General features: G+C 37.7%; 1 protein-coding gene across 1 annotated transcript in view; it reads right to left on the bottom strand.

Moving 5' to 3' along the window:
* The window catches only part of Grid1 (glutamate ionotropic receptor delta type subunit 1), a 711129-nt gene that overhangs the window by 92708 nt on the left and 591117 nt on the right, over positions 1-27304 (bottom strand). The window contains exons 9-12 of the mRNA XM_027939978.2: positions 20946-21047; positions 19234-19431; positions 15663-15987; positions 14341-14479 (exon numbers count right to left, since the gene is read on the bottom strand). Coding sequence (XP_027795779.1) covers positions 14341-14479; positions 15663-15987; positions 19234-19431; positions 20946-21047 — 764 coding nt within the window. The remainder of the gene's footprint in view (positions 1-14340; positions 14480-15662; positions 15988-19233; positions 19432-20945; positions 21048-27304) is intronic.

Raw genomic sequence — 27304 nt, 5'->3', positions numbered from 1 at the left:
CATAACTGTCAACTATGTCAAGTTAGTTGATGGTATTGTTAGATCTTCTATAGCCTTAATGGGTTTTTGTTTACTTGTTATGACAGTTTCTAAGAGAATGAGGTTAAAATTTGACTGCTTTAGATTTTTCTATTTAGAAAAAACTCCCATTATATTTGTCAGATTTTACCTCATAAAATTTGGTACATACAGATATATAGAATGTATCTTTATAGATATAGAATTGTTGTCTTTCTGGTAAAATTATTCCTTTTATCATTATGCAATGCCCTTTGATTTCCCTTGTAATGCTGTATGTTATAAAGTCTACTTTATAAACCTTTCTTATGTTTCTAATTTGCATGATATATTTTTTACTTTGCTCTTAATCCACCTGTGCCTTTAAGCTTAAAAAGCTTCTATAGAGCATATTTTTCTAGTGTTATAATTATTAATGATGGAAGGTCAAGTCCCATACCTGTTACTCCATCAAGGTGTATAGAGAAACTCCCACAATATCTTTTCATGAATACATTAATATGCAATACCTTCCTTTTCCAGTTTGTGGTGCCTCAAAGGCAGGAATTGATGTTCTGTTAAAATACATTTTGCAAGATATAGCCAATCACTTCAAGATTTTTTTAATAAATAGAAGCTCTGATTTCCAAGCTAAATATGAATTAAATCACTTGGAGATCTATTTACATACAAATTCTGACTTAGGAGATCTAAGATGAGCCCTGAGATTCCACTCCATACCTAAGTGATGCTGTTCTATGATTTATGGTACTTGCTAACTCGCAGTCTTTCACATCTTCCTGTATAAAAGGTTACAAACCTGAATGCCCAATGACATGTGACAGGTATGTGAGAGTGTGAAGCCAACAACAGTAAAAGAGAGAGTGGTGGAAACAGGAAATCTAATAAGCACAAAGACCACCCAAAACATTCAAATTAGAACATATAAAACACTGTGCTACCAAAACACAAGTCTAAATTCAGATCATATCCAATTACTTATTACTACTGTTTAGGGTGCTTATTCATATGTTAATTTTAAAAGCAGAATCTTCACATCCAAAATGACAATGATTCATGCATGAACAGCTTTTAAATTCAGTCTTCAAGAAGAAATTGATCCATATAGCCCTGGCCAGTACGTATTATTCCCCACTTAATCCACATAAATACCTTTTAAAACCTTGACATAGGCATTATTAAAACCCATCATGCTAAGTGAAATAAGCCATACTCAGAAAGTCAAAGGCCAAATGTTTTCTCTCATAAATGGAAGCTACCAATGAGGTTCTTCATAGAAATAAAAAAAAGCACTCATGAAATTCATTTGAAAAAATAAGAGGGTCAGAATAGTCAAAGCAATCCTTAGTAAGAAAAATGAAGCAGGAGGCATCACAAGACCAAACCTTGAATCATACTACAGAGATATAGTAACAAAAACGGCATAGTATTGGCACCAAAACAAGCAAAGACCACTGCTACAGAATAGAAGGCACAAAGACAAACCCACAAAAATATAGTCATCTCATACTAGACAAAGGCACCATAAACATACATTGCAGAAAAGATAATGGTTCTGGGGAAACTGAAAATCCATATGTAGCAAAATAAAATTAAATCCATCTCTCTCACCCTACACAAAACTCAAAGTGGATCAAGGACCTAGGAATTAGACCAGAGACCCTGTGCCTACTAGAAGAAATAGCAGGCCCAAATATCCATCATGTCAGCTTAAGAACCAAATTCCTCAACAAGCCTCCAAAAGCATAAGAAGTAAAATCAAGAATCAATAAATGGAATGGTATCAAACTAAAAAGTTTCTTCACAGTCAAGCAAATAATCAAGAATGTGAATAGGGAGCCTACAGAATGGGAGAAAATCTTTGCCACCTGTACCTCAAATATAGAGCATTAATTTCCAGGATATACAAAGAACTCAAAAACCTCAATACCATAAAAGCAAATAACCCAATCAATAAATTGGCTAAGGAACTGAATAGACACTTCACACAAGAAGAAATATGATTGGCCAACAAATATATGAAAAAATGTTCAACACTTTCTCTAGAAATTAGAAAACTGCAAATTAAGACTACATTGAGATTTCATCTCACTCCAATCAGAATGGCAATTATCAAGAATACAAGTAACAATAAATTATGGTGAGGATGTGGGGGGAAAGGTTCACTCATACATTAATGATAGGAATGCAAACTGGTGCAATGACTATGGAAAGCAGTGTAAAGATTCCTCAGAAAATGTGGAATGGAATTGCCATTTGACCCAGTTATCCCATTCCTCAGTATATACCCAAAGGACTTAAAAAACAGCATTTTATAGTGACACAGACACATCAATGTTTATAGCAGTTCAATTAACAATAGCTAAGCTTTGAAACCAACCTAGGTGTCCTTCAATGGATGAATGAATAAAGAAAATGTGGTACATATACACAATGGAATATTACTCCACCACAAAGAAGAATGAAGTCATGCCATTTGCTGGTAAATGGATGGATTCGAGACTATCATGCCAAGTGAAATAAGCCAATCCCCCAAAACCAAAGGCCAAATGTTCTCTTTGATATGCAGATTCTAACACACAAAAGGGGGGCGGGATATAAGTTCATTGGATTAGACAAAGGGGAATGAGGGAAAGGAAGGGGGATGGGAATAGGAAAGACAGTAGAATGAATCAAACATAACTTTCCTATGTCAACATATGAATATATGAGCAGTGTAACTCCACGTCATGTACAACCACAAGAACTGGAAATTATAATCCATGTATGTAAAATATGTCAAAATACATTTTACTGCCATGTATAACTGAAAAGAACAAATAAAATTTTTAAAAAAAACAAAAGAATTCATACCCCATTTGAATCAAATATATGATATATGATATGTCAAGATCATTGTAATGTTTTGAGCAAGCAATAAAAAAAATGAAGAAATAAAGATATTAAAAAAAAACAAAAGAAGTGGAAGCTAGACCAAAATAAGGGGAAAAGGAGGGAAGAGTCCTATAGATATACAAGGAACATCAGTGGAGTAAAGGAAGAGGAGACAGGGGAAGGAGAAGGGACAAGAGAGGAAGGAATAGTGGAATGAAATTGACCAAATTATGCTATGTACATATACGAATATATGACAGTGAATATCACCTTATGTACATCTATAAAGCACCAATTAAAAGCAAAATTAAATTAATAGAAGAGTATAGGAAGGGGAACATGGGGAGGTATGAGGGGAGAAAAAGATAAAGTGCTAGGGATGAATGTGAAGTAAATCATATGCCATGCATCTATGATTATATAAAAATGAACTGCTACTACGTATAACTATAATGCACTAATGAAAATATTAAAAGAAGACATATATTTCCTTAAAATATATCTTTAAAATATCTTTATTTATTTATTATTATTACTATTTTTTCATGTGGTGCTAAGAATCTAACCCAGTGCCTCACTCTTACAAGGCAAGCACTTTACAGTGAGCTACAACTCCAGCCCCTATATATTTCTTTTTATCATAAGACTTTCACTTATCAATGTGCATTTAAGTTTTCTCCATGTCTTTTCATGTCTTGATTGCTTCTTCCTCTCTAGTGCTGAATAATATTTCATCATCTGAATGTACGACGGTTTATTGATCCATTTATCTATTAAAGAACATCTCGGTTGTTTCCACATTTGGAGAATTATGAATAAAGTTATAGTAAAGATCCACATGCATGTTTTCCTCTGGTTACGCTTTCAACTAACTTAGGGGAATACCAAGGGATGTGACCGCTATATCATTCAGTAAGAGTTTTGTAGGAAACTGCCCAACTGCCTCCCACAGGTTCTAGATCACAAGCAATGAATAAGGATTACTGTTGCTTCACATCCTCACCAGCATTTGGCATTGTCAGTTCCTTGAACTGTGACCATTCTAGTAAGCGTTTTGTGGTATGCCATTGTTGTTTTACTTTGCAGTTCTCTAATGACATATAAGGCTAAGCATCTTTTCATATGCTTGCTTGCCATTTGAATATATTCTTTGGTGAGGTATCTGTTTCGATATTTGGCTCATGTTAAATGAGTTGTTTTTCTTATTGTTGAATTTTTAAGAAGTTTTTGGTATATTTTGGGTAGGAGTCATTCATTTTATATGTAATTTCCAAAGACTTTCTCCAAGTCTGTGACTGGTCTTCTTATTTCCTTAAGAGTCTTTCACAAAAGTTCAAAATTTTCATGAAGTCCAACTTATCAATGTTTTCTTTTGTATATTATGTTTGTGCTGTTGTGTTAAAGAAGTCATTACCAAACCCAAGGCCATCTAGATTTACAGCTTATCACAGGATGTCTGCAAATAATGTTACAACATTTAAAATAAAAAAGTTTACAGCAAGTTCTGTGTGCATAAAGATTATATCTTTACATCGAGATGAATAGAAGGAAAACTACCTTGAATTCAGTTTTTGGTTCCCCCCTCCCTCCCCCTGCAAAATCATGTGGATTTGTGGGCATGAGACAAAAGATTACTTATCTCCCTTTATCTGAATACAAGGATTTACCTGTAGGAAGCATTTGATTATTTTAACTTACAAATCTGATGTTTACAAACTCAGTGAGCAAATGAACAAGTGCCTTACATTGACATTTACCTCCATCTCCCTAAGTTGCCCATATAGAAACAATGTATAAGAAAGGTCAGGTGACTAACGTCATCCAGCTGGTTGGTCCCAGTCCCACAATGGAGCACCCAATCACTACACCATCATCTTCAGTTCCACATCTCCTAGCCAAGCTGCCTTTCCTCAGCCCAGGAACCCCAACCCCAGTTTCCTGAACTACCAAGGTCCTCATAAGCAACCGCAATAAGCAATAAGCAAAATATTTAATTTCTATGGTTCTTTCCCTATGCCAAATTATTTTATGAGCCCTAATCCTGTGAGAGAGATGTTATTTTTTCCTCCTATGTATAGATAAGAAAAGAGACATTAAATGATTTTTACAAGATCATGCGGCTAGTAAGAGGAAAAGAGGATTTGGATCCAGTCAATTTTCAGGGTCTATGCTCATGACAGCTGCACTGTGTTGTCTGAGTCACAACGACCCTGCTTTCCAACATCCTCTGAATGTGATCCCTCTGAATGGAGAATGCTACTCAAAAAGGATTTTTAGCCACAATATTTTCTAAGTGCAAGCATTGATAAAATTAGGTGCCTGAACCGGGCAGGATGGTGCACTCCTGTAATCCCAGTACCTCAGAAGGCTGAGGCAGGAAAATCACAATTTCAAGACCATCCCGAGCAACTTAGTGAGACCCTGAATCAAAATTAAAAATAAAAGGGGCTGGAGATATAGCTCTATAGTAAGGTGCCACTGAGTTCAATCCTTTGTACAGAAAAAGAAAAAAAGGAAGAAAGAAAAAAAGTTAAGTTGCCTGTGGTGTCCAGTGACTTGCCAATGCCAACTTTTTCAAATGACTGCTGTCATCATGGTAACCGGTGAATATCTATTAGTAATTGTCATAAAGATGAAAGTAAATTTCAAAGATTTTGAGTGAATCAAAAATGAGATATGCCCTCCTCCATGAGTGAACCTATTCCAAATGAAAAAGTAAAAATTGCTTAAAGTAATTGTTAAGTACATCCTTGTCCTTGAGGAGATTTTTATACTCTCTTGGATGCAAGGATTTTCTGTGCCTTCTAAGGAAGTTCAAAATACTAGGACAGTCATTATGAACCATAGATATGGATAGGTTGGAACATAATTATTTTCGAATGGTCATATATTAGTGTGAAACTTAAAGGTTGAAGATTCCTTGGGTTGATAAGAAAGATGCTAACAAAGAAAGAACAAACATCTATCCTGTCAGATACCTACTGAAATGACCAAACAATGTTTTAAGCTACAGGGAATCATGTATCATGAACAACAAAAAAATGCTACCCATTATCAGACGCTTTGAGGAAACTTCTGGAGGGGAGAGCAGAAAATTATGAGAGACTCAAATTTATCTTACTTTGAAAATGCATCATCTCAAATGGATTTCCTTTTATATCCACAGAGAAAAAGAAGTTTAAAGTAGTAACAATGGAAAGCCCCTGGGTTCCTCTTGGCACTGCTGGGTAAGGTATGCAGTTCACTGCATTTGTCTTTGACAACTAGTACTTTGTCTGTTAACTGTAGAAAATAGTAATGGCATGGAGGAGGTTAGGAAAAACGACATTGTGACTTTTTTTTTAACTACTGTAAAGGCTGGATCAATCAGAATGTTAGAGACAGAAAGTTTGTGATTGAAGCAAAAAGCTCAAAAGGAAAAATTTCCACCAGTTACAGTACTAGTTGTGGCAATGTATATCATAGTATTCACCTGCACTCACAAACTCAGGTTAAGATTGGAAAGGATGACTCTAACCGCAGCCAGGTTTACTGCTAGGAGATCCAAGGGGAACCTTCCTGCCTGACCAGGGAAAGAAATCTAAGGAAACCAAATAGCAAAGGAAACTACCCAACAAAGACATCATGGAGGCATAAAGAAAAGTTTCACATAAAAGAGATAATACACAAATTTGGCATTGCATTTAAGACCCCGAAGAATAAAGTGTTGGAAAAACATATGCTAGAGAAAATGTAAGATTTTAGAAAATATTTTATTTTCTGAAAGGTATATCCACTATATCAAGGATCCTCTATAGCAAAATTAAAAATGCAATCCACAAAACTGTGGCTGAGAAATAAAAGATGTACTAGAAGAGTGAGAGGGAGAAAGAACAAAGGGGAAATTTAAATACATAAGTAGAATTCATCTAGTCATTAACACTGCTGAGAGGCATATGAAGACTACAGGAGATCTCATCAGAAATACAGAAGACAAACTGAGAAACTCCCCCAGAATGAAAAAAAGAACAGGAAGATGAATTGAAAGCTATCAGAGAGAGAGAGAGAGTTGAATAGATTTGGAGAAAGAGTTAATGTTCCTGGAAACAAGATAAGGGTAAATGGGATAGAAATAATATGAAAAAGACTCACTAGATGACAAAATTACTGAGCCAAAGTCCAAGTTTCTTTTTGCATATAAAAAGGCCTCACAGAATTCTAAGCAGAATTAATGGCACACAAACTCTTTAATGAATATTGGTGGAACTTTTTAAATTACAAAAGAGAAAGTATATGAAGAAATAGAGGAGGAAGAGAGGAAGAAATAAATGGAGAAGGAGAACCGGAGGAGAAAGGGAGAAGTCGATGAGGAGGAGGAAGAGGAGAAGAGGAAGCAGAAGAGAAGTGAAAGAAGGAGATGGAGGATGAAAGGAGAAGAACAGGAAAGGGGAAGGGAGGAAGGAGAAAGGAGTGGAAAAGGAAACAGTGACCACTTGCTGCTCCATAGTATTACCCACAGAGAGGAGGCACTGGAGCAAATTCTACAGAATATTAAGAGGAAAAGTTGTGACACAAGAATATTATACCCAGCTAAGTTTTAATTCACGTGTAAAAGCAGCAGAAAAAGATTCTTAGATATGCTTAGAAATCATACTGCCTTTATGGAGGTAGATTGCTCAAAAAGTGACTCCAGCTTATCAAAAATAATAAAAATAAATAAATGCACTGAATGGCTAAATCATAGTGTGAAGAAGCATTCAACAAGCATTAAAATCATTCAAAGGTAGAATTCAGTCTAAATATTAACCATAAATATGGGTGGGATAAAATAAAAGAGTATAAATGCCAAATATATAACTTACGGATGCCTTAAAATATTTTTTAAAGGAACTAAAAGAAAGAACCATGTAGTAAACTGAATCTAAAAATATATTATATCAACAAAAGTTATTAAATGAGTAGAAAACAGAGAAGACAAAAAAGTTACACTGGCATCATCTTAAATAAGGAACGAGATGAATGTATGGTTTCACTGTTGTAGAGGTGCATATATATATATATATATATATATATATATATATATTTTTTTTTTTTTTAATTTTAAATAGATTTTTAAAAAATAAATGACAGCAGAGAGGTACATATATATTTTTTAAAGAAAGAGAGAGAGAGAGAGAGAGAGAGAGAGAGAGAATTTTTTTAATATTTATTTTTTAGTTTTCGGCAGACACAACATCTTTGTATGTGGTGCTGAGGATCGAACCCGGGCTGCACGCATGCCAGGCGAGCGCGCTACCTCTTGAGCCATATCCCCAGCCCCAGGTGCATATATTTTTAAGACTAAAGAAAGCTATTGAAGGCTAAAAGAAAATACTTGACTCCAAGGAGGATGGGGAGAACCATTCAATAATAATGTTAAGAGAATGCTAAACTCCATTAAAACAGTTTAAAATGCACAAGTTAAATGATAAAAGATCAAATATTTTTATATTACAATAACTGCCAGTGGTTAAACATTCTCTTTTGTAAGACAAGATTAATAAAATTGGATCCAAAACCAAATGCTGATTTTAAGAAAAATAGCTAAAGCACAGTGATTCAAAGATGCCAAATGTTTTTTAAGAAACATATAAAAATAACAATCAAAAGGAGTCATCAGTTTTCAATAAAGTAGGATTTGAGTTATATAACAATAATTTGAAAATGACAATTCCATATTGATAAAGGAAAGAATCTTACTGAAATTGTGAGTTACAATGTACATAAGGCAAAATCTGATAGAAATAAAAGTTGGACTTGGATGCAAACAGACAAGTCAATTTCTGGCATGTTAAATAGGATAGAAGTTAAAATAGTACTAAGCAGGGGCTGTAGTTGTAGCTCAGTGGTAGAGCCCTTGCCTAGCATGTGTGAGGCACTGGATTCTATCCTCAGCACCACATAAAAATAAATAAAATAAAGGTATTAGGTCCATATACTAAAAACTATATTAAAAATAGTACTAAGTAGAAGATTCAAAAGAAATGAAAATCATGGTAATGGATAAAAGAAAAACTAATGAAAGCAAAACTGAAAGATTCACTTAAAAATAAGTAAGTTCACTCAAAAACTATTAGGTGCACCATGTGCAGAATTCTATATGCTTTGTGAGGTAAGAAGTTATCATCCTTTAATGAAAAAAATGAGACATGAGGTGATTAATTGCTTCTCAATTGACAAGAAAACAACAACAACAAAAGTTTGAACCCTGACAGGCTAACTTTTAACCTGTACAATTAACTAGCTGACTATAGGGTCATCTGACAGACAATAGGATCTACTGAGACGACCTGGGAAGGAAACCAAATACCCAAGTCTCAAGATGAAAAAGGGAAAAAATAAACATGTACATATATGTATACAAATACAAAAGAAAAAGAAAACATAATAAAATAGTGTTTCATCAGACAATTTTAAACAAGAACTAAAATGATGGAGATGAAACAGAAATAAAGAAGCACAGTTTTATGCAACATTAAAATGAAGTTTGTATCAATCCAGAAGAGACTATAATCATAATGCTCAAAGCAAACATAAGAATAGAATTAAATACCATATCCCTGAACAGTCAGTGGGTCAAAGATGAAATACAAAGAAATGTTTTTAAAAATATATTGAGACAAGTGAAAATGGAAACACAACAGAACAAAAATTATGGGATGCGGCAATAACAGCTCTAAGAGAGAAGTTAATGGTGAGATAAAAACTATATCAAGAACAAAGAAAGACCTCTAGTAAAAACCTAAATCTGTAACTAAAAAAACTCCAAGAACTGGAAAAGGAAAAAGAACAAAATAAGTTCCAATTTATCGGAAAGAAGAATATAAAGATCAGGACAGAAATAAATGAAATAGGGACTAGGAAATCAATAGAAAAGATCAATGAGACTAAAAAATGGCTTTTTCAAAAAATAAAATTAACAATCCTTTAGCTATACAACGAAAAAAAGAAAAGTCAAATAGATAAAATAAATGAAAATGGAGATAATTGGTACCACAGATGTACAACGGTCATAAGAGATAACTGTGAACAATTATACACCAATAAAATGAATAACCTACAAGAAATGGGTAAATTCCTAGGAAAATGCAACCTACCAATGTGGTTACAATCAATTGATCTTCTACAGAGTTGCCAAAAACATACAATGGGGCAAATAGCCTTCGTTAAAAGACATCGAATAAACTGGGCATCCAGTTGCAAAAGAAAGAAAATAGAATCTCATCGTACACCATATGTAAAAATTAAATCAAAATGAATAAAAGACTTATCCCTAGACCTAAAACCATAAACCTTCCAAAGGAAAATATAAAGGGTAATAAGTAAGGTTTTTGGTGTTGATCTGGGCAATGACTTTTTTAGATATGATCCCCAAAGTATAGACAACAAAAGCAAAAATAGACCAAAAAAGAAAAAAATTCCATCAAACTAAAAATCTTCTACCCAGCCAACTGTCTACAGAGTGAATAAATAATCTGTGTAAAGGGAGAAATATTTATAAAACATATATCTGATAATGCATCAATATCCATAATATATAACTAACATTTCAATAGCAAGAAAATAACCTAATTAAAATTGGGCAAAAGACCTGAATAGACATTTCTAAAAACATATACAAATACCAATAGTTATACAAAAAAGTGTTCAATATTACTAGTTAGCAGATAAATACAATCAAAACCTCAATGAGCTATCATCTTATACCTATTAGAATGGCTCTTACGAAGAAGCTAAAATATAACAAATGACATCTAGGATTTAGAAAAAGGAACACTTGTATACTGTGAGAATGTAAATTGGTACAGCCATTATGCAAAATGTTAGAGTTTCCTTATAAAGTACATAGAACTACTTATGTTTTAGTTATCTCATTTCTTAGCACATATCCAAATGAAACTAAGTCAATATTTTGAAGATCAAAATTTGAAGAGATATTTGCACTCCCATGTTAACGGAAACATTATTCACAATGGCCAAGATATGGAACCAAACTAAGTTTCCATCCATGAATGAATGGATAAAGAAAATGTGATATATATGTAATCACATTAACATATATATGTAGTTATCTATAATCATACGTATATGAAAGAAGTATATGTGTGTATTTGTAAAATGTCATTTGTAGCAACGTAGATGAGCCTAGAGGACATTATGCTAAATCAAACAACCCAGGCATGGAAAAACATGCTATTTGATCTCACTTAAAAGTGGCATCTGAAAGTTGAAGTCATATAAATAGAGAGTAAAATGGTGATTTCCAGCAACTAGGGACAGGAAGTGGAATAGGCACAGACTTTTCTTTAGGTAGGGTGAATAAGCTCTGAAGATCTAATGTACTGCATGGTGACTATAGCTAATAATACTTTATTTTTACTTGAGATTTGCTAAGACAATAGATCTTAAAGGTTCTGTAATGGTCAATTTGAATTGTCAATTTGATTGGATTAAGAGATGTCTAAGATTAAGAGGCTTTTGGGTATGTCAATGAAGGTATGTCCAGGAATGATGGGCATGTGGGATAGGGAACTAAGTGGAGACCCTCCCTAAGTGTGGGCAGTATTGTCCAACAGGTTGGAAGTTTAGAAGGAAGAAAATTTGGAAGAACAAGGAAGCAGCAGCCGATGCAAGCTTGATTCTTCTTGAAAGGCTACTGTAACTGTTTGAGGATATCAGACTCTTGCTCCTCCATTCTTCCAAAGCAGATTCTGCCAGTGATTCTCCGGGGAGTTTCCAGAAACTTTTGGGCTCTGACTGGGGTTACACCATTGATCCCTCTTGTTCTGAGGCTTCAGTCTCTTGAACTTTAGAGCTACTGGTTCCTCCAGTTCTCCAGCCTGCAGACAGCCATTGTGGACTATCCAGCTTCTGACTGTGTAAGCCAATTTAATAAATCCCCTTTTTATATTCATACTTCCTCTTGATTCTGTTCCTTTAGAGAATCCCGACTAATACAGATTTGCACCACGTCCATGCATACACACACTAAAGGATAAGCATGTAAGGCAATAATAATGTTTCTTAGCTTCTTTTTTAGTAATTACTTCATAGTTTCTACATTGGGATAGCCTTTTCAACAAATGGCATTGGAGTATTTGGGTATCCATAAACAACAACAACAAAAAAAAAACCTTCAACCTAAAACCTCAGTTTTTAAACAAAAATTAATTCAGAACTGATTGTGCACTGACATGAAAAGTGTAACAAACATTTTTGGATGGTAGGAAGAAGAAATCTTCAGGGTCTCAGGCCAAAGACTTTACACCAAAACCATGATTTATGAAAGAATAAATTTTTAAATAGAATCTCACTGAAATTGAAGCCTTTTCTTCCTGTGAAGAACCCTGTTAAATTGGAAAGGCATGCTACAGAGTGGGAGAAAATACTTGCAAACCACAAATCTGGCAAAGCGCTACTATCAAAAATGTATAAAGAATTTTTAAAATTAACAGTAATCATCAAACCAATTAGAAAGTAGGAAAACTACAAAAAATCTATTTCACTGAAGCAAATGAGCATATGAATAGGTACTCAACATCATCAGATATTAGAGAAATGCAAATTAAAAACAAAATGAGCTTTCACTCCATATCTATCAAAATGATAAAATAAAAAATAGTGACAACACCAAATGCTGGCAAACATGCAGAGAAATAAGATAATGACTACATCATTGGCAGAAATGTAAAATGGCACAGTCAGTCTGGAAAGCAGCTTTGTAGTTTCTTATAAAACTCATCAATTATCATACAACCTAGCAATTGAGCTCTTGGGTATTCATTGCATGTAAGTGAAAACATGTTTGCACAAAAACCTGCACACAAACGCTCATACCAGCTTTATTCATAATTGCCCCAAACTGCAAACAACCCAGATATCTTTCAGCGGGTGAATGGTTTAACAAGCTGTGGTACATGGGATACTACTCATCAATAAAAAGCAATGAACTGTGAATGAACACAACAACCTGGATGAATCTCTAAGGAACTATGCTGAGTGAAAAATCCACAGCTAAAAGGTATAATTCCATTTATATAACATGTGAAATGACAAGGTTTTAGAAATGTAGGAAGATCAGTGGTTGCCAGGGGTAAGGGACCTGGTAGGAGGGAAAGAAATGGTAAGGAGGTGGGTGTGGTTATCAAAGCATAAAGCAAGTTTCCCTTGGAGCGATGGAACTCTTCAGTGTCTTTACTGTGATAGTGGACACACAAGTTTATACAGAACCAAATACATGCACACGTGCATGCACACACACAGAGTATAAGTAAAGCAAAATATGAATGAAATCAGTCAAATGTATAGTGTCAATATCCTAGTTATGATATATAATGTATGTAATATGATGTATAATGTAATACATATAATACAGAATTTTGCAAAATGCTATATTGGGGAAAACTATGTAAAAGATCCTAGGAGACCTCACTGAATTACTTCTTATGACTCCTTGAGAATATGTAATTCTATCAGTAAAAATGTCTATCAAATAAATATATAAGATAATATCATATTGGATATCAAATTGTAATCTAGGAATTTGAACTCTTTAAAATAGGCAGTTGGGAGCCATAGAAGCCAGTGAGTATGGGTGACTTGAGAAAGCTGCCCATCCAAAGGATCAGTGTGATGACAGCAAGGACAGCATTATATCACATATGATGGATTCAAGAAGATGCTACAAAAGGCAGGAACTCTGAAAACCACAACCAGGGCTCAAGCGAGAGATATTATTGAAGCCAATATTGAACCCAGTGAAATGCAGAAAAGGTCATTTCCTATAGTCATTTGGCAACCACATATCTAATGCACATTCACTTTTTCCAAGTTCTTTGTAATTAACACAATATTTGACAATCTGATCATAAAATAAAAGCATTTCCAAGTGTTATTTCAGTATATTAAATTCATTCTTTTATGCCATAGTTTTAACATTTTGTAAGAAAAATGGAGGGAAAATTTAGCCAATTTGAATAATAATTTTGTGAATGTAAGCAAAAATAAGTGTTCTAATTTAAGGTGTTTGAATATTTGAAAAATATATATTAGACTTGTGATTTTAATTAATTTTAACTAAATGTTGGTAAAATTTTTGATTAAATGAGTTTGCAATCAATGTTTAAATGTCTGAGGAAATTTAATTTGATAATTTTAATGTTTTGATTTATTAGTTTTGTAAGCAGTGTTTAAATGTTCAGACGGATATTATTTCATGATTTTATACATTTATGTAAGTGTGCAGAAATAAAATACAAGAAAGAAGCTCTTCTCATGCACTAAATATTCTGATCATCCAATTGATGTTTGGGAATCTGAGTCTACCTCTGCCTCCAGGTTCTCTATGACACAAGGCTACCCTCAACAGACTTATAACCTTTTAAGGCATTTCAGAGCGGATGCTCCCAGATTGAGGAGGAACAGACTTACCTTATAGGATTGTCCATCCTGGACACTGTGAGAAAGGCAGCAAGATTGGCTGTGTAGGAGGAGCACACGATGAGGGTGAAGAGCCACCAGCTGCCCATCACGATGCGCATGGCCATGGAGTTCACCGAAGATTCCCCACCTGCAGGAGGCAGGCAGAGTGGATTGGCCAGTGCTTCCACGCTGACTCCCATATCCAGGGAGATGCTCCCCCCTGTGGCCAGGGACACAGACTGGTACTGATGATGCTCTGGGGATCAGGGGAGTGGCTGCCAGCTGGGCATTTCCTTTTAGGAAAGGATCCTAGAGCCACCAATCTTAGAAAGGGACAGAGGACCACAAAAGACAGAAAAGTTAGGATTGGCCTCTGGAAGTTTGTCAAAACACCAAGGATAGAATTCTGAACATCAAAATCTTCCAGTTAGAAGATTCTGCCTCACAGTGGAAAGCACTTCCAGGGCTGAAACCTGTGAGGTCCCTTTGCAATTTCAAATTCACATAGAGCAGACTCTAGGAATTCTGTAAATATAGAATTACTTCCAACCTGGAGGGTTCCCAGCTTTCTTTTAAACCAGAAAAATGAGATATACCATATCACTTTTATTAATATTCAGCCCTCGCTAGATGATTTTTTTTCCCTAGGATTCTCAGAAATCATTGCATGTAACTTTCAGTAAGAAGCTGCCTCTTTGAGGCCAATTATTTCTCTTTGGTCCCTTAGGTGGTAGCAAAAGAAAGCTTCTCCCTGCCTATTCTCCTTATATAACCTTGCAAAGCTTTTGCCATGGTGCAAACAGGGCCAAGACTTACATTAAGAACTTTGCAATTTGTCGTTTCCAGTTGAAATTGCAAAATCCTATAACTCACTGCTGGATAGAAGTGCTATCCAGACCTCTCAAAGATCGGAGACTTCATATCTCAAGAATGGCTGGAGTACTGCTTAAATGATTGCAACACAACTGTGATTTTTTTTTTTCCATTAAGGCTTCAAAGTTAAGCAAGCTTCAGAGTTTCATTTGACAGCCTCATGTGCATAGCAATCAATCTAATGTAGGAGGGGGAAAAAGTGCAAAGCAGAACTCCGAAGTTAATTTTATCTAAAGTGGAGAATCAGGACTTGAAGTTGAGTTCCTTCTTGTCATTTCATTTAATTTCTATCTGATATTACTTAGAGGAATTGGGTGCAGCAAGGTATTAGCACTGTCCTAGAGAGCTTAAATAAGATTGCATTTAAAAGGACTGGTGAAATGCATCTCAACAGTTTTCCAAGATAAGTTCTTCCAGGCCCCTGGGGTTATTCAGACATCAGGAAGCCGAGAAGGTACCTTGCTGGACAAAGGCTCCATAGACGATCCAGATGGCACTGTGCAGGGTGGCAGAAGCAGAAGGTCGAGGCTGGGTAGCACTCTGAGCCCTCACGGCCTGTATCCGGTTTAACACAAATATCAACACACCAACCACAGGAATGGCTGCTGCGATGCAGGCCCACACCGCAAAATCAAATGGTGCAAAAAGGGAGAAGATGCTGATTTTCTCCTCGGGCTTCTTAATCAGAATCCCCACCGAGTAGTCCATGTACCGCTTGCTGAAATCCACAACGCTCTCCCTCTCCGGGGTGATGGTGATGGCAGAGATGGCCAAGTCTGCCCTCTGAAAGGCAAAACAGTTCATCAGAGGGCAATCCTGAGCTCACTGTGAGGTTCCATCCTACATTGAGGTCCATCATCTGCCCTTGAAGTGGTTCTGTTCAGGGGAAATAGGTTTGAGAGCTGACACCCTAGGACTTTGGAGATGGTAAGGAAATTTCAACACTGCATTATCTATTACCTCCTTCACCTCACAAATTTCTCTCCCCAGACTTAAAACTCCTAGGAAGTTTTTCTGGAGAATAGAGTCCATTAAAGCACCCTCATTCTTCTCAGTTTTCATGTTTCTTCACTTTCTTATCATTTCCCTTAGCAAACTTGACCTCTTTTATTTGCTTGTATCTCCTTCTACCTTCCACCCAGAAGACCTTTCTTTCTTCTTTTAGACTTGTCTGCATCCTCCCTACAGCAAGGCCATATGCATACCCCATTTCCCAAACCTCTCCTAACGCCTTTATTCTACCCTGATCTCACTTATACGGTGAGTTGTACCATTGAATGAAACAAAATTATCAGTCCCTGATTGTTTTATATACAAACTCTACACTAGAAGGTAAAATCTTCCAAGAACAGAGGTGTAAAGTACATATGTCCATCCCCTACCATCCTTACCTCAAGGCCTGCAGCCACATGGGCTGATCCTTACTGGAGTAAAGCCGTGTTATGAAGGGTATCTCTGAGCACATCATACTGTGGCTTGAAAATTACCTTCTAAGATTTTTTCTTTCCAAAAAAGCCTTCATTTTCAAAATAGACAAGTCTGTATTAAGATGGAACCAAACTAAAGGTGAAGCTGCCTGCTTTGTTGGAAGTTAAGAGTCCATGCCACCTACATGAGTGAATGGCAGGTGACAAGGGGACCTAGAATCCCATTTTGATTGCACAAGCCCTAAAAGGCACAATTGTCTTAGTCAGCATCCTAATCTTGGCATCAGTAGAAGCAGGTGTGTTTTGGAAAGACTAGTTATGACCACTAATCCAACCTACATGCTCAAATCAAGGAAATGCACACGAGGATTTGGATGTCTTAACATATGGGCTAGAGGGGAAGATATACTGAGATCCTGAACTGAAATCCAAGAAAAATCTAGAGGGAAAAAATGTTGGAGGCAACTATGTTAGAGTATGTCTGGTTCTTGCCTCTCTTATCCAAAACCCCAAATCCAGCAATTTCTTTTAGGACTACGAGAGTTTGGAACATATTTAACAACTGAGAAGGAGGTTTAGTAGAGCAGGATAGTTTCTAATATGGGAAGGAGAGAAACTAATTTATGAAATTAGGTTTAGAAGAGGCATACGGAAATCAACTCATATGACATGGGTGGAGGGGTTGATCCTTAACAAGGGAGAGATATCCCCTCCCCAGACAGGAGAGAGAAGATACTTGCAGATGTGCATAGGAAGTAGAAGAAGAATTCCATGTCCAGAAGTCTCAATTTCTTTCTCCAATGTTGAAGTAGGGAATACAATCTTTACTTGTTTTTAGTTGAAAAGGACAGAAAATTATTAGGTAGTTTGAAGAAAAAGGTCCCATTCTCTGAGGGACATAAGCAAGGGATCCAGCAAAAGACAAGCAAGCAGGTAAAGGCCCGGCTGGGTTAGAGATCACACATACATAAATCTGGACAGATTTGTGATATTCTTCTTCAATTGCATGCAGAAAACTGAATTTTCAAGTCAAGAAGGTAGATAATAAAGTTGACCTGGGGTTTGGGTGCAATAAGAAATCAAGAACACAGGAAAGTACAAGGGAGAGTTATCAAAGGGCTTTAGATGACAACCATGAAGGATATGTGAGGTAAGAAGGCTGCAATATCAGAAAGGCAAGAAACTTCAGGGAAGAATGTACCTCAAATATTCAGGCCAAGTGAAAAGAACCAGAAGCAAAGGACCATGTATGATATGCCTGTATTTATATGAAATGGTCCCAATGGCAACTTTACAGAGAAAGTGAGTAGACTGAGGTTTGTCTAGGTCTGGGGAGGGAAAGGCACAAACTGTAAATAGGTATGAAAGAGTGCAATGGGGTAATGGAAATTCTCTAAAACTAGATTATGGTGGCAGTTACACAACTCAATACATTTAGTAAACATCATTGAATTATACATTTAAAATGGGGAAATTTAAAGTATCTAAATTCTGTCACAATAAATTTGTTTTCAAAAAAGATCAAGAGAAATTGGAGAGATTTGTAGGCTTAGAAATCAAAGATGCTCAATAGAGAAAAGGAAGCAGGGAATGGGGAGAGGGAAGGGGAAAGAGAGGTACTGGGGTATAAATTAGAGCAAGAAATATTCATCCCATGCCTTTTATAATTACATCAAAATGGATTCTACTGTCACGTATAACTAAAAAAAAAAAAAAAAAAAACATTTTTTTTTTAAAAAGCAAAGATTTTGTGTTTTAGAAGTAAAGCTCCCAGTCAGGAGGACAATAAGTTATGGCCACCGTGTTGGAGAGAGCAGGTGGTCTATAAGATGCTAACAAGATGCATGGGAATGGGCACTGGAATGGAGCCCAGCAAGTCATGGGAGGTAAGGAGGTCCAAGATCTGGGAGTCCAGGTTTGTCCATCACAATGTCATAAATTGTCAAGATTGGTGGCAGTGATATTGAAGAGGAAGGGCTTGAGTCAATCACTGCCACTGTAAATGATTGTGGGGAAATGACCCAGTGGGCATGAGACAATAGGGTCAAGAACTTGGGATGTGTTGCATGGGCTTCATGCCTTGAACTTCAATGATGGCACATTCTACAGGAAAGAGGAAGAATGATGGTTTGAAATGAGTAAAACATGCTGGAGAATGCCATACCACCAACATATAGCAATGCAGACACATGCACACACTCATTCACACATGAACACTTACACATTCATGTGCACGTGGCCTATGAGGAATAGGATAAGTACTCACTAACACCCACAGGGAAGAGCTACATTTCTACTTCAGCTCAAGTGTAAGGGTGGGTTTCTTGAAGGGTGTGTTACAGAGCAGTTGTATTGTAGTGGATAGAATTCAAAGGAATGAGAGCAATGGGCGGGAGGAAAAAGAGAGTGCTAGGGAATGAGAAGGTAGAGATGCAGAAACAGGTATAACAGGGAGGGTGGGGAGAAAGAGAAGCTGTCAGTGAGTGAATAATGGCAACTGTTTAGTTCATCCCAAAGGTCCAACTGTGTCATGGGCCAGGTTATGATATTTCCCCAGAGACACTAGAGTGCTGCTCTTCATGGACCTGTTTTGGGGACCTACCTTGCTGATGAGCTCCCCGATCATTCCATTCCAGGAGGTGTTATGGAGCTGGTGACCGTACCTGCCATCAGGAGCCTGGTAAATCTCATATTTGAAGCCCAGGGCCTTGGCCAATGCGTCCAAGACATCTATGGAGAACCCTTTGTAGCGCTTGGGCTGTCCAAGGATGTTCTCAGCCACCATCACAAAAGGCTCTTCCTGAGGACAATAAAATGAATGTTCTTCAATTAAATAATGGGTCCACTAACATATATTTCCAGGGTATTAGAGACACCAATCATAACTTTAGAATGCTAATGTTGGGGCTAAGGGTGTAGCTTGGTGATAGAGTACATGCTTAGCATGTACAAAGCCCTGGGTTCATTCCCAGCACTAATAATGATAATAATAGAATGCTGGTATTTACCAGTTTCTATCTGAAGGCTAAACTCTTCTGCCCTATTCTAAAACAGTTTATGGATGGTCAAGGTACAGTGGACAACCACTCCAATGCGAAGGACAACATGGAGCAGTAGAAATTTAATTGTCCTGTGTATGTCATCTTAGGCTCTGCACAAATCCCCAGCTCCCAGAATAACATAGTGTGTTTCATTCCTTCATTTATAACATTCATGCTGAACCAGGACTCTGTTCTTAGAAAATACCATAATTCTATGGGAGTCACACAAGAAATGTGACAGTTTTCATCCAGGATAAGACATAGCAATAAAGTTCTGTGACATTAGATTGAGAGAAGACAGCATTATATCTACCAGATCATACCAGAAAATAGATGATGAACAGGCCAAGGTCACATGAGTCAAAGTAGGATAGGATTCAAAATTTCCCATCCTGAGTCCAAAGTCATGCTGAGCTTACACCCACATATTTCATGCTGGATCATGTGGGACAGGTGGGCATCTGGAAAACACATCAGCCCCACACTTTTCTGTCTTGTGTGAGGCTAAACAAGAAGGGGCTTTTGGTAAAGAGCCCCAAAGAATATAATTTATTAAGTTAGTTTTGTAGAAAAAAAAAAATGGGACATAAGGCTTATTTCTGGTACGCATCCAGGGAATGCAGAAATGCTGCTGCCATAGATTTCTGTGCCTGCTGGGACAGAGGGGAAGATGTGGACCAGGTCTGGCTCAGCTAAAAAGGAACAAGTGTAAAATATCTCCACAGTTCTAAAAAAGCAAAAATAGAAGTTGAAAGGAAGATGATTCTAAGGTCTCTTACAAATGTAAAGTCTCAGATTCCAGGACAACTATATTAAAAAAATGCAACTAATGAACCATTTTGATTATAAACCATGTGGGCACATCAGAGGTTTGGGGTGCTAGAAGAATGTCCTCCTCCCAGTATCTTTCTGGGGACTCTGTCTACCAGCAAAGCTCTCCTAAGGAGCAGCAGTAGGTAAAAATCAACCTTTATATCCAAGGACAAGTGTAGCAGCCAGGAGTTCTCCAGAGCCCAGCAGCAGATCTGCAAGAGTGATCTTTCTCCAGAGCAGCTCAGAGAACTCCTTTATGGAGCTCAGAAGTCCCAGGGGAGAAGCTCCTACACTATTCTCCCCTTCATCACTCATATAATTATTTGTGTGACAGCCTTATGAAACAAAAGGCCACTCCTCAAGATACCCTTCTTCTTCCCAAACCCCACATTAGACAGAGAGCAGCCACAGACTCAAAAGCCTGGACAGCAAAGCTCCCAGCATATCCGCATGATCCTACCAAGACAGTCACCACTTTGAGAGTCAGTCCTTGGAGACGGCTGCCCATGGGCCTTTCCTGCAGGCTACCATTCAGGCCCTTTTCTGAGTCCCACGTCGCCAGCTGTGAATGAAAAAGGGGAGCATGAAGGGATGGAACAGGCACCTAGGCACACCTTAGGAGCTCCTCCCAAACTGGAATATACATCAGGCAGTAAGAAGACAGCAGCCCTCTGTGCTTCCTAGAGACCCAGAGCCATCTTAAACCATCTATTGAGATGTAATAGAACTTGCCTCTAGACCAAATGGCATATCTAATTTTATTCTGTCCACCCATGGAGGCCATGTCACTGTGTCTCCCACAAAGTATCCTCTTCTTTCACTACTCCTTTAATTTTCTTAAGCCACTGGGACACTTAAGTTCAGTCATTTCCACCAACATGGGCAGGATGAGGCCCATCGGTTGTATAAATAACAATGACCCAAGTGAATAGCTTGCCTTGTATCCTGGTACCTACTGCAAACAGGGACAAGAACTCCCTGCCTGCTTTTGCTATAGTGCAAATAACATCACTTTCCCCGCTACCCAGGTAGAAGCTGTGTAAATTCTCTGGACTGCCATAACTTCCTGAGGCTGCAGGGTGTATTCAATAACTGGATGTATCTCACACTGGCACTCTAACTTGATGGAGAAGACTCTGCTCTGCATCAGGAACAACAGAAGAGACACAGATGTTCTTGGGATTGCTTCCCTTCCCTGTGTTCCTGCAGAGCCTGGGCAACAATGACCAAACCTTTATCTGGTCAATGATTCTCAGTTGTTAATTGAAGAGCTGTAAGAAGTGCAGCCCCATCTCACATCAACTAAATCAGAACTCCAGGCCCTGGGCATGGGGACCATTATTTCTTCCTCAGTGATCCTGATATGCTTCTTCTTGGTCCATGGGCCTTTAGTTTGACTGTATATTAAGATCTCTCAGGGGCTTTTTAAACATTCTGAAAGCTGGGCTCCACCTCCAGAGATTCTGATTTAATTGGTTTGTAGTGGGCTAGATATGGATATTTTAGTCCCCCAGGTGATTCTAATACACAGCCAAGATTTTTGAGCCACTGCTATTGATTAAAGAAGTAATTCTCAAACTATAGTGTGCACACAAATTACCCAGGAATTCTACATGCACTTTCTGATTCTAGAGCTTGAGATTGTTCATGTCTAACAAGTTCCCAGGTGATGCCACTGCTATTGCTATTGATGATGATTCATGGACCACCATTTATGTTACAAGGAGTCCTTTAATATATCAGGATGCCTTTAGCAGCACCTACTCTTCATCAGGGATGACCTCCAGGAACCCTGGTTAACCAGAGCAGAGGATATACCTGTTCATGGAGCTGTGCTTCCTGGGGCCCTAGAGGAGACACTATAGCTCCACTTAAAGACACTTCTACTCTCCCGGAATTAACCACAGTCCTGATACTTCAGCAGGAGCTGAGCACTGACCCCTAAGAGATCACAGCTCTAGAAATTGAAGAACTACACCATCTGGAAGATGCTATAACTCTGAGGTCTAAAGCAAATCATTAGAATGAGATACAGAGTTCTGGAGCCAGTTTAAAAGAAACATGGACTCTCCCACTGTCTCTTTGGACAATACCCACTAAGATCCACTCTATCCTAAATAATAGAGTGGGCAGTGGTGAATAAATAATTTAGTTAAGAGCATGGCCATGTACTCTGAAAGTTCCTGACCACAACTAATTAGTTTGGGTGTCACTACAGGGAAGAGCAAGACCTACCCAGAATTCTAATCAAAGATATCAATGGTACCATATTCTGGACCCTAGAATGGTGAGAAGGAGAAGGCTATTTCTCCATTAAGTCTCAATAAATAGCACTAGGACACAGAGTTGATTCCTATAGCTGGATTACAGCTGGTTTAAAAAAAAAAAGGAAGAGGTAACTAGACATGGTGGCACACACCTGCAATCCCAGCTGTTCAGGAGGATCACTAATTCAAATTCAGGGCCAGCCTCAGCAACTGTCTCAAAATAATAATAATAATTATAATAATAATAATAATAATAATAATAATAATAATAAATTTTTTTAAAAAGTGCTAAAGGCTGAGGGTGTAGCTGAGCAGCAAAGTGCCCTTAGATTCAATCCCCATTCCAAAAAATAAAAAAGGAAAAATTAAGAAAATACAGTCAAGGGATTGATTCTCTATGTTCTATGGGTGACAGCATAGAGCTTGAAACAGGGATGGGTGTGTATTCTTGCTGCCTGCATCTGCAACCCCATAACTGCTTAACTTGGGCACCGGGGCTGCTTAACCCTGATGTGTGGCCTTTATTTCTTCTGGGTATGGGTGGAGTTGTAAAGGTCCCGTTGACCATCTCAATGCCTAACAGTTTTGATGGGAGCAATCAATCTTGTCCTAATGATGATGTGTTAATTCCAAACACTGGATATTCTATTCTAGTCTGAGATGGATTCCTACATCTTCTGCCAAACCTCCCCGGTATGGTGAAAGGGCATCTTAACTCTGTGCCCATGGCTTCAATAAGCACCTGGAATGGAGCTCTGTTTGGCCTTGATTAGCTAGGCTTTATTGTATTTCTACTGGGATTGTAATTAGGCAGGAGAATAGAGTATAGAGGCAGGAAGGAGCAGTTGGGAAGTCATGTGCTGCTATGGTTTTGGCTCAACTGTGAGAATAGCACAACCTCTCAATGCCTCCCCATCACTGTTTGTTTCTAACCACTGCCTGACTCCAGGCGGAGCCATCTTTACCCTTGACACTTGCAATAGTCTCCTTATCAGTCTCATTATTCCCAAACTTTCTCTCATCTGTCCCATTCTCCAAAGTGCCGGTACCTTTACAATAAAGAAGCTCAAACATGAATGATGTTGATTAAAATTTACTAATTAACATTTCCGACAGAATAAACCCTAATACTTGTAGGCTTGACCTTAAGTAAGACTGTCTCATTCCAGAGCCCACTCTCTCAGCTCCACTTCTGTTTAGTAGCCACAGTAAATTCCTTGTCCTTTTTCATGAAAATTGTGTTTCTTCCTGATCTTTGCATCTGGTTCCTTCTGCCTACAATGCCATTTCTCCTCTTCTGGATCTGTTACATTTTTACTCATTTAAAAAATAAGCCTTCACTTTAGAAAAGTTTCAGATTTACAGAAAAGTTGTAGAGGTTGTACAGAGAATGTCCATAAAAGACACAGTTTCCTCTGTTGATAAGATACTAACATATCCATACACTCCACATGCAGTCTCCCCTGTTACTGACATTAATGTATCATACATTAGGATGATGTATTCATCACCACTAATGAATGTTTGGCCCAATCTCCATGATTTATGCAAAGCTGCAACAGACATGATCTCCAGAGGCTTGTAGTCTGGGCCTATGTCTCTGAGCCAGTCGTCAGACCTGGGTTTCTTGCCCTATTCTCTGGGACCATGAGCTATCCAGTGTCTTACGTTCTTGGTAATTCCCATCTCATTGTTACAACCTTGCCTCAGACACCATGTTATTTCTCATCACAAAGATCAACTTCTATAACTGATCTACATTTGGGCAAAAAGATGGGAAGCTGAGTGTTGTAGAATTAGTCCGTAGCTGTGTTCTGGTTGTTCTCACCATTTACCTAAATGACCTCCCACTACCCACTTGACAGCATAGAGCTTGAAACAGAAGGAAGTGAACAAATGTTTATTCAATACAATGAACTTCACTCAGATTCCATTTTCTTATCCCTAAAATGGAATACAAATATCTTCCCTGCCTATTAAGTTGAGGGGCTCAAAGGAAAAAAAACATTTTGAAATAATCTATTATAAAAAGAGCTTAATTAAGAATCATGTAGTAAAGAATCAGGTTATAAAACTAATAACAGAGTAAAAAATCAAGCTATAATAATATGCATACAATATGACCTTAATTATGCTTATCAAGAAAAAGCATTGATAAAAATGGGAGAAGATACATTAAAATGTGATACACGTTTATATGTATTACATATAAATGGAGGAATTATAAATAATCATCATTACCTTCTTTGTGCTCTTCTTGCTTTTAATAGGTTTTTTTCACTACTTTAGCAGGAAGGAAAATGAGCTTTTGATAAAAATAACCGGCATAGGTGATTAAGCGAAACCCTACCACATGCACTTTTATGACTGAGGACTGAATGTCAAAGGAGCAGTCAGAGTCAAATCATCTGTCTGTGAATAAGGGCCCATCTGAGAGAACCAAGTAAATCTGTGCTCTTGCTCCAAGAAGCTGTGGATCGGGGACATTTATCTTCTAGAAAAGACATATTGCTAGTTTGACCACTGTCTCATATTCTAAGACCTCTCCAAGCTAGTGTAGAGCCCTAGACCCTGTTGGGTTGGGAGACAGGGAAGCAGCTATAACTGAGGCCCAGGTTCATGAAAACAAGCAATGTTCCTCCACTAAGAAAGAGAGATGGCACCAAAACATTTTAGTTAATATTCACACAACCCTAATGCAATAAGACCATTTAAATCAAAGTGGAACTTCATAAGAGGGAAAAAAAAATCCTCCAAGCCTGTTATCATCCTTATCTTTTGGTCTTAAAGTACTTAGGACTTAAAGGTTTTTTGTTTTCTGTTCTTTTAATACCAACTTCTCTCTCCCTGGCCTTTAGGCATTCTGTACCCTGACAAAGAAAGAAGAAACACTTCAAAGTGAAACTCAAATTCTGCCTTTCGAACACATCAAAGTACAACTGTGTTCCAGGATTCGGGATCCTTCATGTTAGACAGGAAAGTTTATTATTCCCTCACATCAGGCGGAATCTGAGAACCCCGGGGCTGAGCTATTCTCCCTATTTCTACAAAGCTGCATGTTCTTACCCAAATCTTCAGAACAGCATGGTAAGCCTTGGTCATTTCTGGAAGAGGCCATCCCTCTGAACACCCAAAACATAAGACCAGGATAGAGAAAAATATAGTTCAAATGAGAGAATCCAGTGGAAATTAAAACAAAACCAAACAAAAAGCTTTAAATGTATTCTCAATCTTGCAGCCAACCAACACCAAGACCCAGGGTGCCCAGTGCTGCCCACTCTGAATGCTGAGGAAAATGTTTCAGTCAGTGAAGCCCAATGAGGCTGATAGGCTTGATAAATGGGAAGGCAGAAAAACCTTTTACTCAAAGAAGTCCTGACACTTAGTCATACAGCTCCAGACCATTTGATTTGTACATAGTGCGTCTACTCTGATTTCCCCTTGTATTTTGCAGACAGAGTTTTGTTTATGGGATCAATGAATTTATGGCCACAGACACCCACTTTTGACAGCTGACCTGTCAAGATCAGTGCCTGAAAAACTAATTTCCAGCACTGTTAAACAAAACGAGTCCTGCCACTATTTGATAAGACAGCTCTGGTTTTCATTCATTGCCGAGATCTGCTCTGCCCAGACCAGCTGCATGCTTAGAGCCAGAGGTCACAGTGCAATCATCACTTGGAAAGAGATAGATGGTTTCCAAATCTGATTATGACAAACAACTGTTCAAGAGACCCGCCAATCGGAGAATAAATTTTATAAACCACTGGTCTCAGGAAAATATATTTCCTGAGTCAATCAGGGTATTCTTCATGCTAGTGTTTCTGAGTTGCAAGATGTGGGGATTTGGGAATCAATGCAGGGCTATTAACCCTAAATGGGACAGGCTTCCTTTGGAAGATTGGGCTTCGTGATCTGCAACTTAGTTACAGAAGTATCTTAAAGTGTCATTTTCATTCCATGGGGAGGTAAGATGAAGTGGGGAGGCAATCCAACCGCTTTACAGCTGAGAGACAGAATGTGACAACTTTGACATAGAAAGCCTTGCAAATTCCTGCAGAGGACAGAGAAAGAAGGAAGAGAGACAGAGCAGGGAGGGAGAGAAGAAGAAGTGGGAAAGAAGTTGGTTTACTTAACGCTAAATCTCTTGTTTAATGATATCCAACAAGACAATAGATCACAATATATTTTCACACTTTTACAGCTGATGGAGGAATACTTTGGTGGTAAGCTGGTCTCAGGAAAGCCCTAGAAGTAGGAGGTGAAGCTTTTATGGCCATGTCTGTCACATGTCACAACAAAAGCTGGAGTCCCATGTGAACTGTAACATCAGCTAAGTGCAGATGGCCTCAGTTGGGATACAGGCTTCTGTAATGGTGGCCACAGTGGGTTTATCATCATATCAGAGCAAGGGCTTCTCTTGAACAGTAAGTTTTCTATTAAATTTTCTTCCTTTTGCCCATTTTTACTGGAAAACAAATGGGCTCTGTGTATGTTTCAAGGGATCATAGCCTTGAATGGAAGCAGGATGAAGAGGAACCCATTATCTTTT

The sequence above is a fragment of the Marmota flaviventris genome, chromosome 4, assembly GCF_047511675.1.
Source record: "Marmota flaviventris isolate mMarFla1 chromosome 4, mMarFla1.hap1, whole genome shotgun sequence".
In the NCBI taxonomy this organism is placed as follows: Eukaryota; Metazoa; Chordata; class Mammalia; order Rodentia; family Sciuridae; genus Marmota; species Marmota flaviventris.
This window is presented reverse-complemented; position numbering and strand designations above follow the sequence as displayed.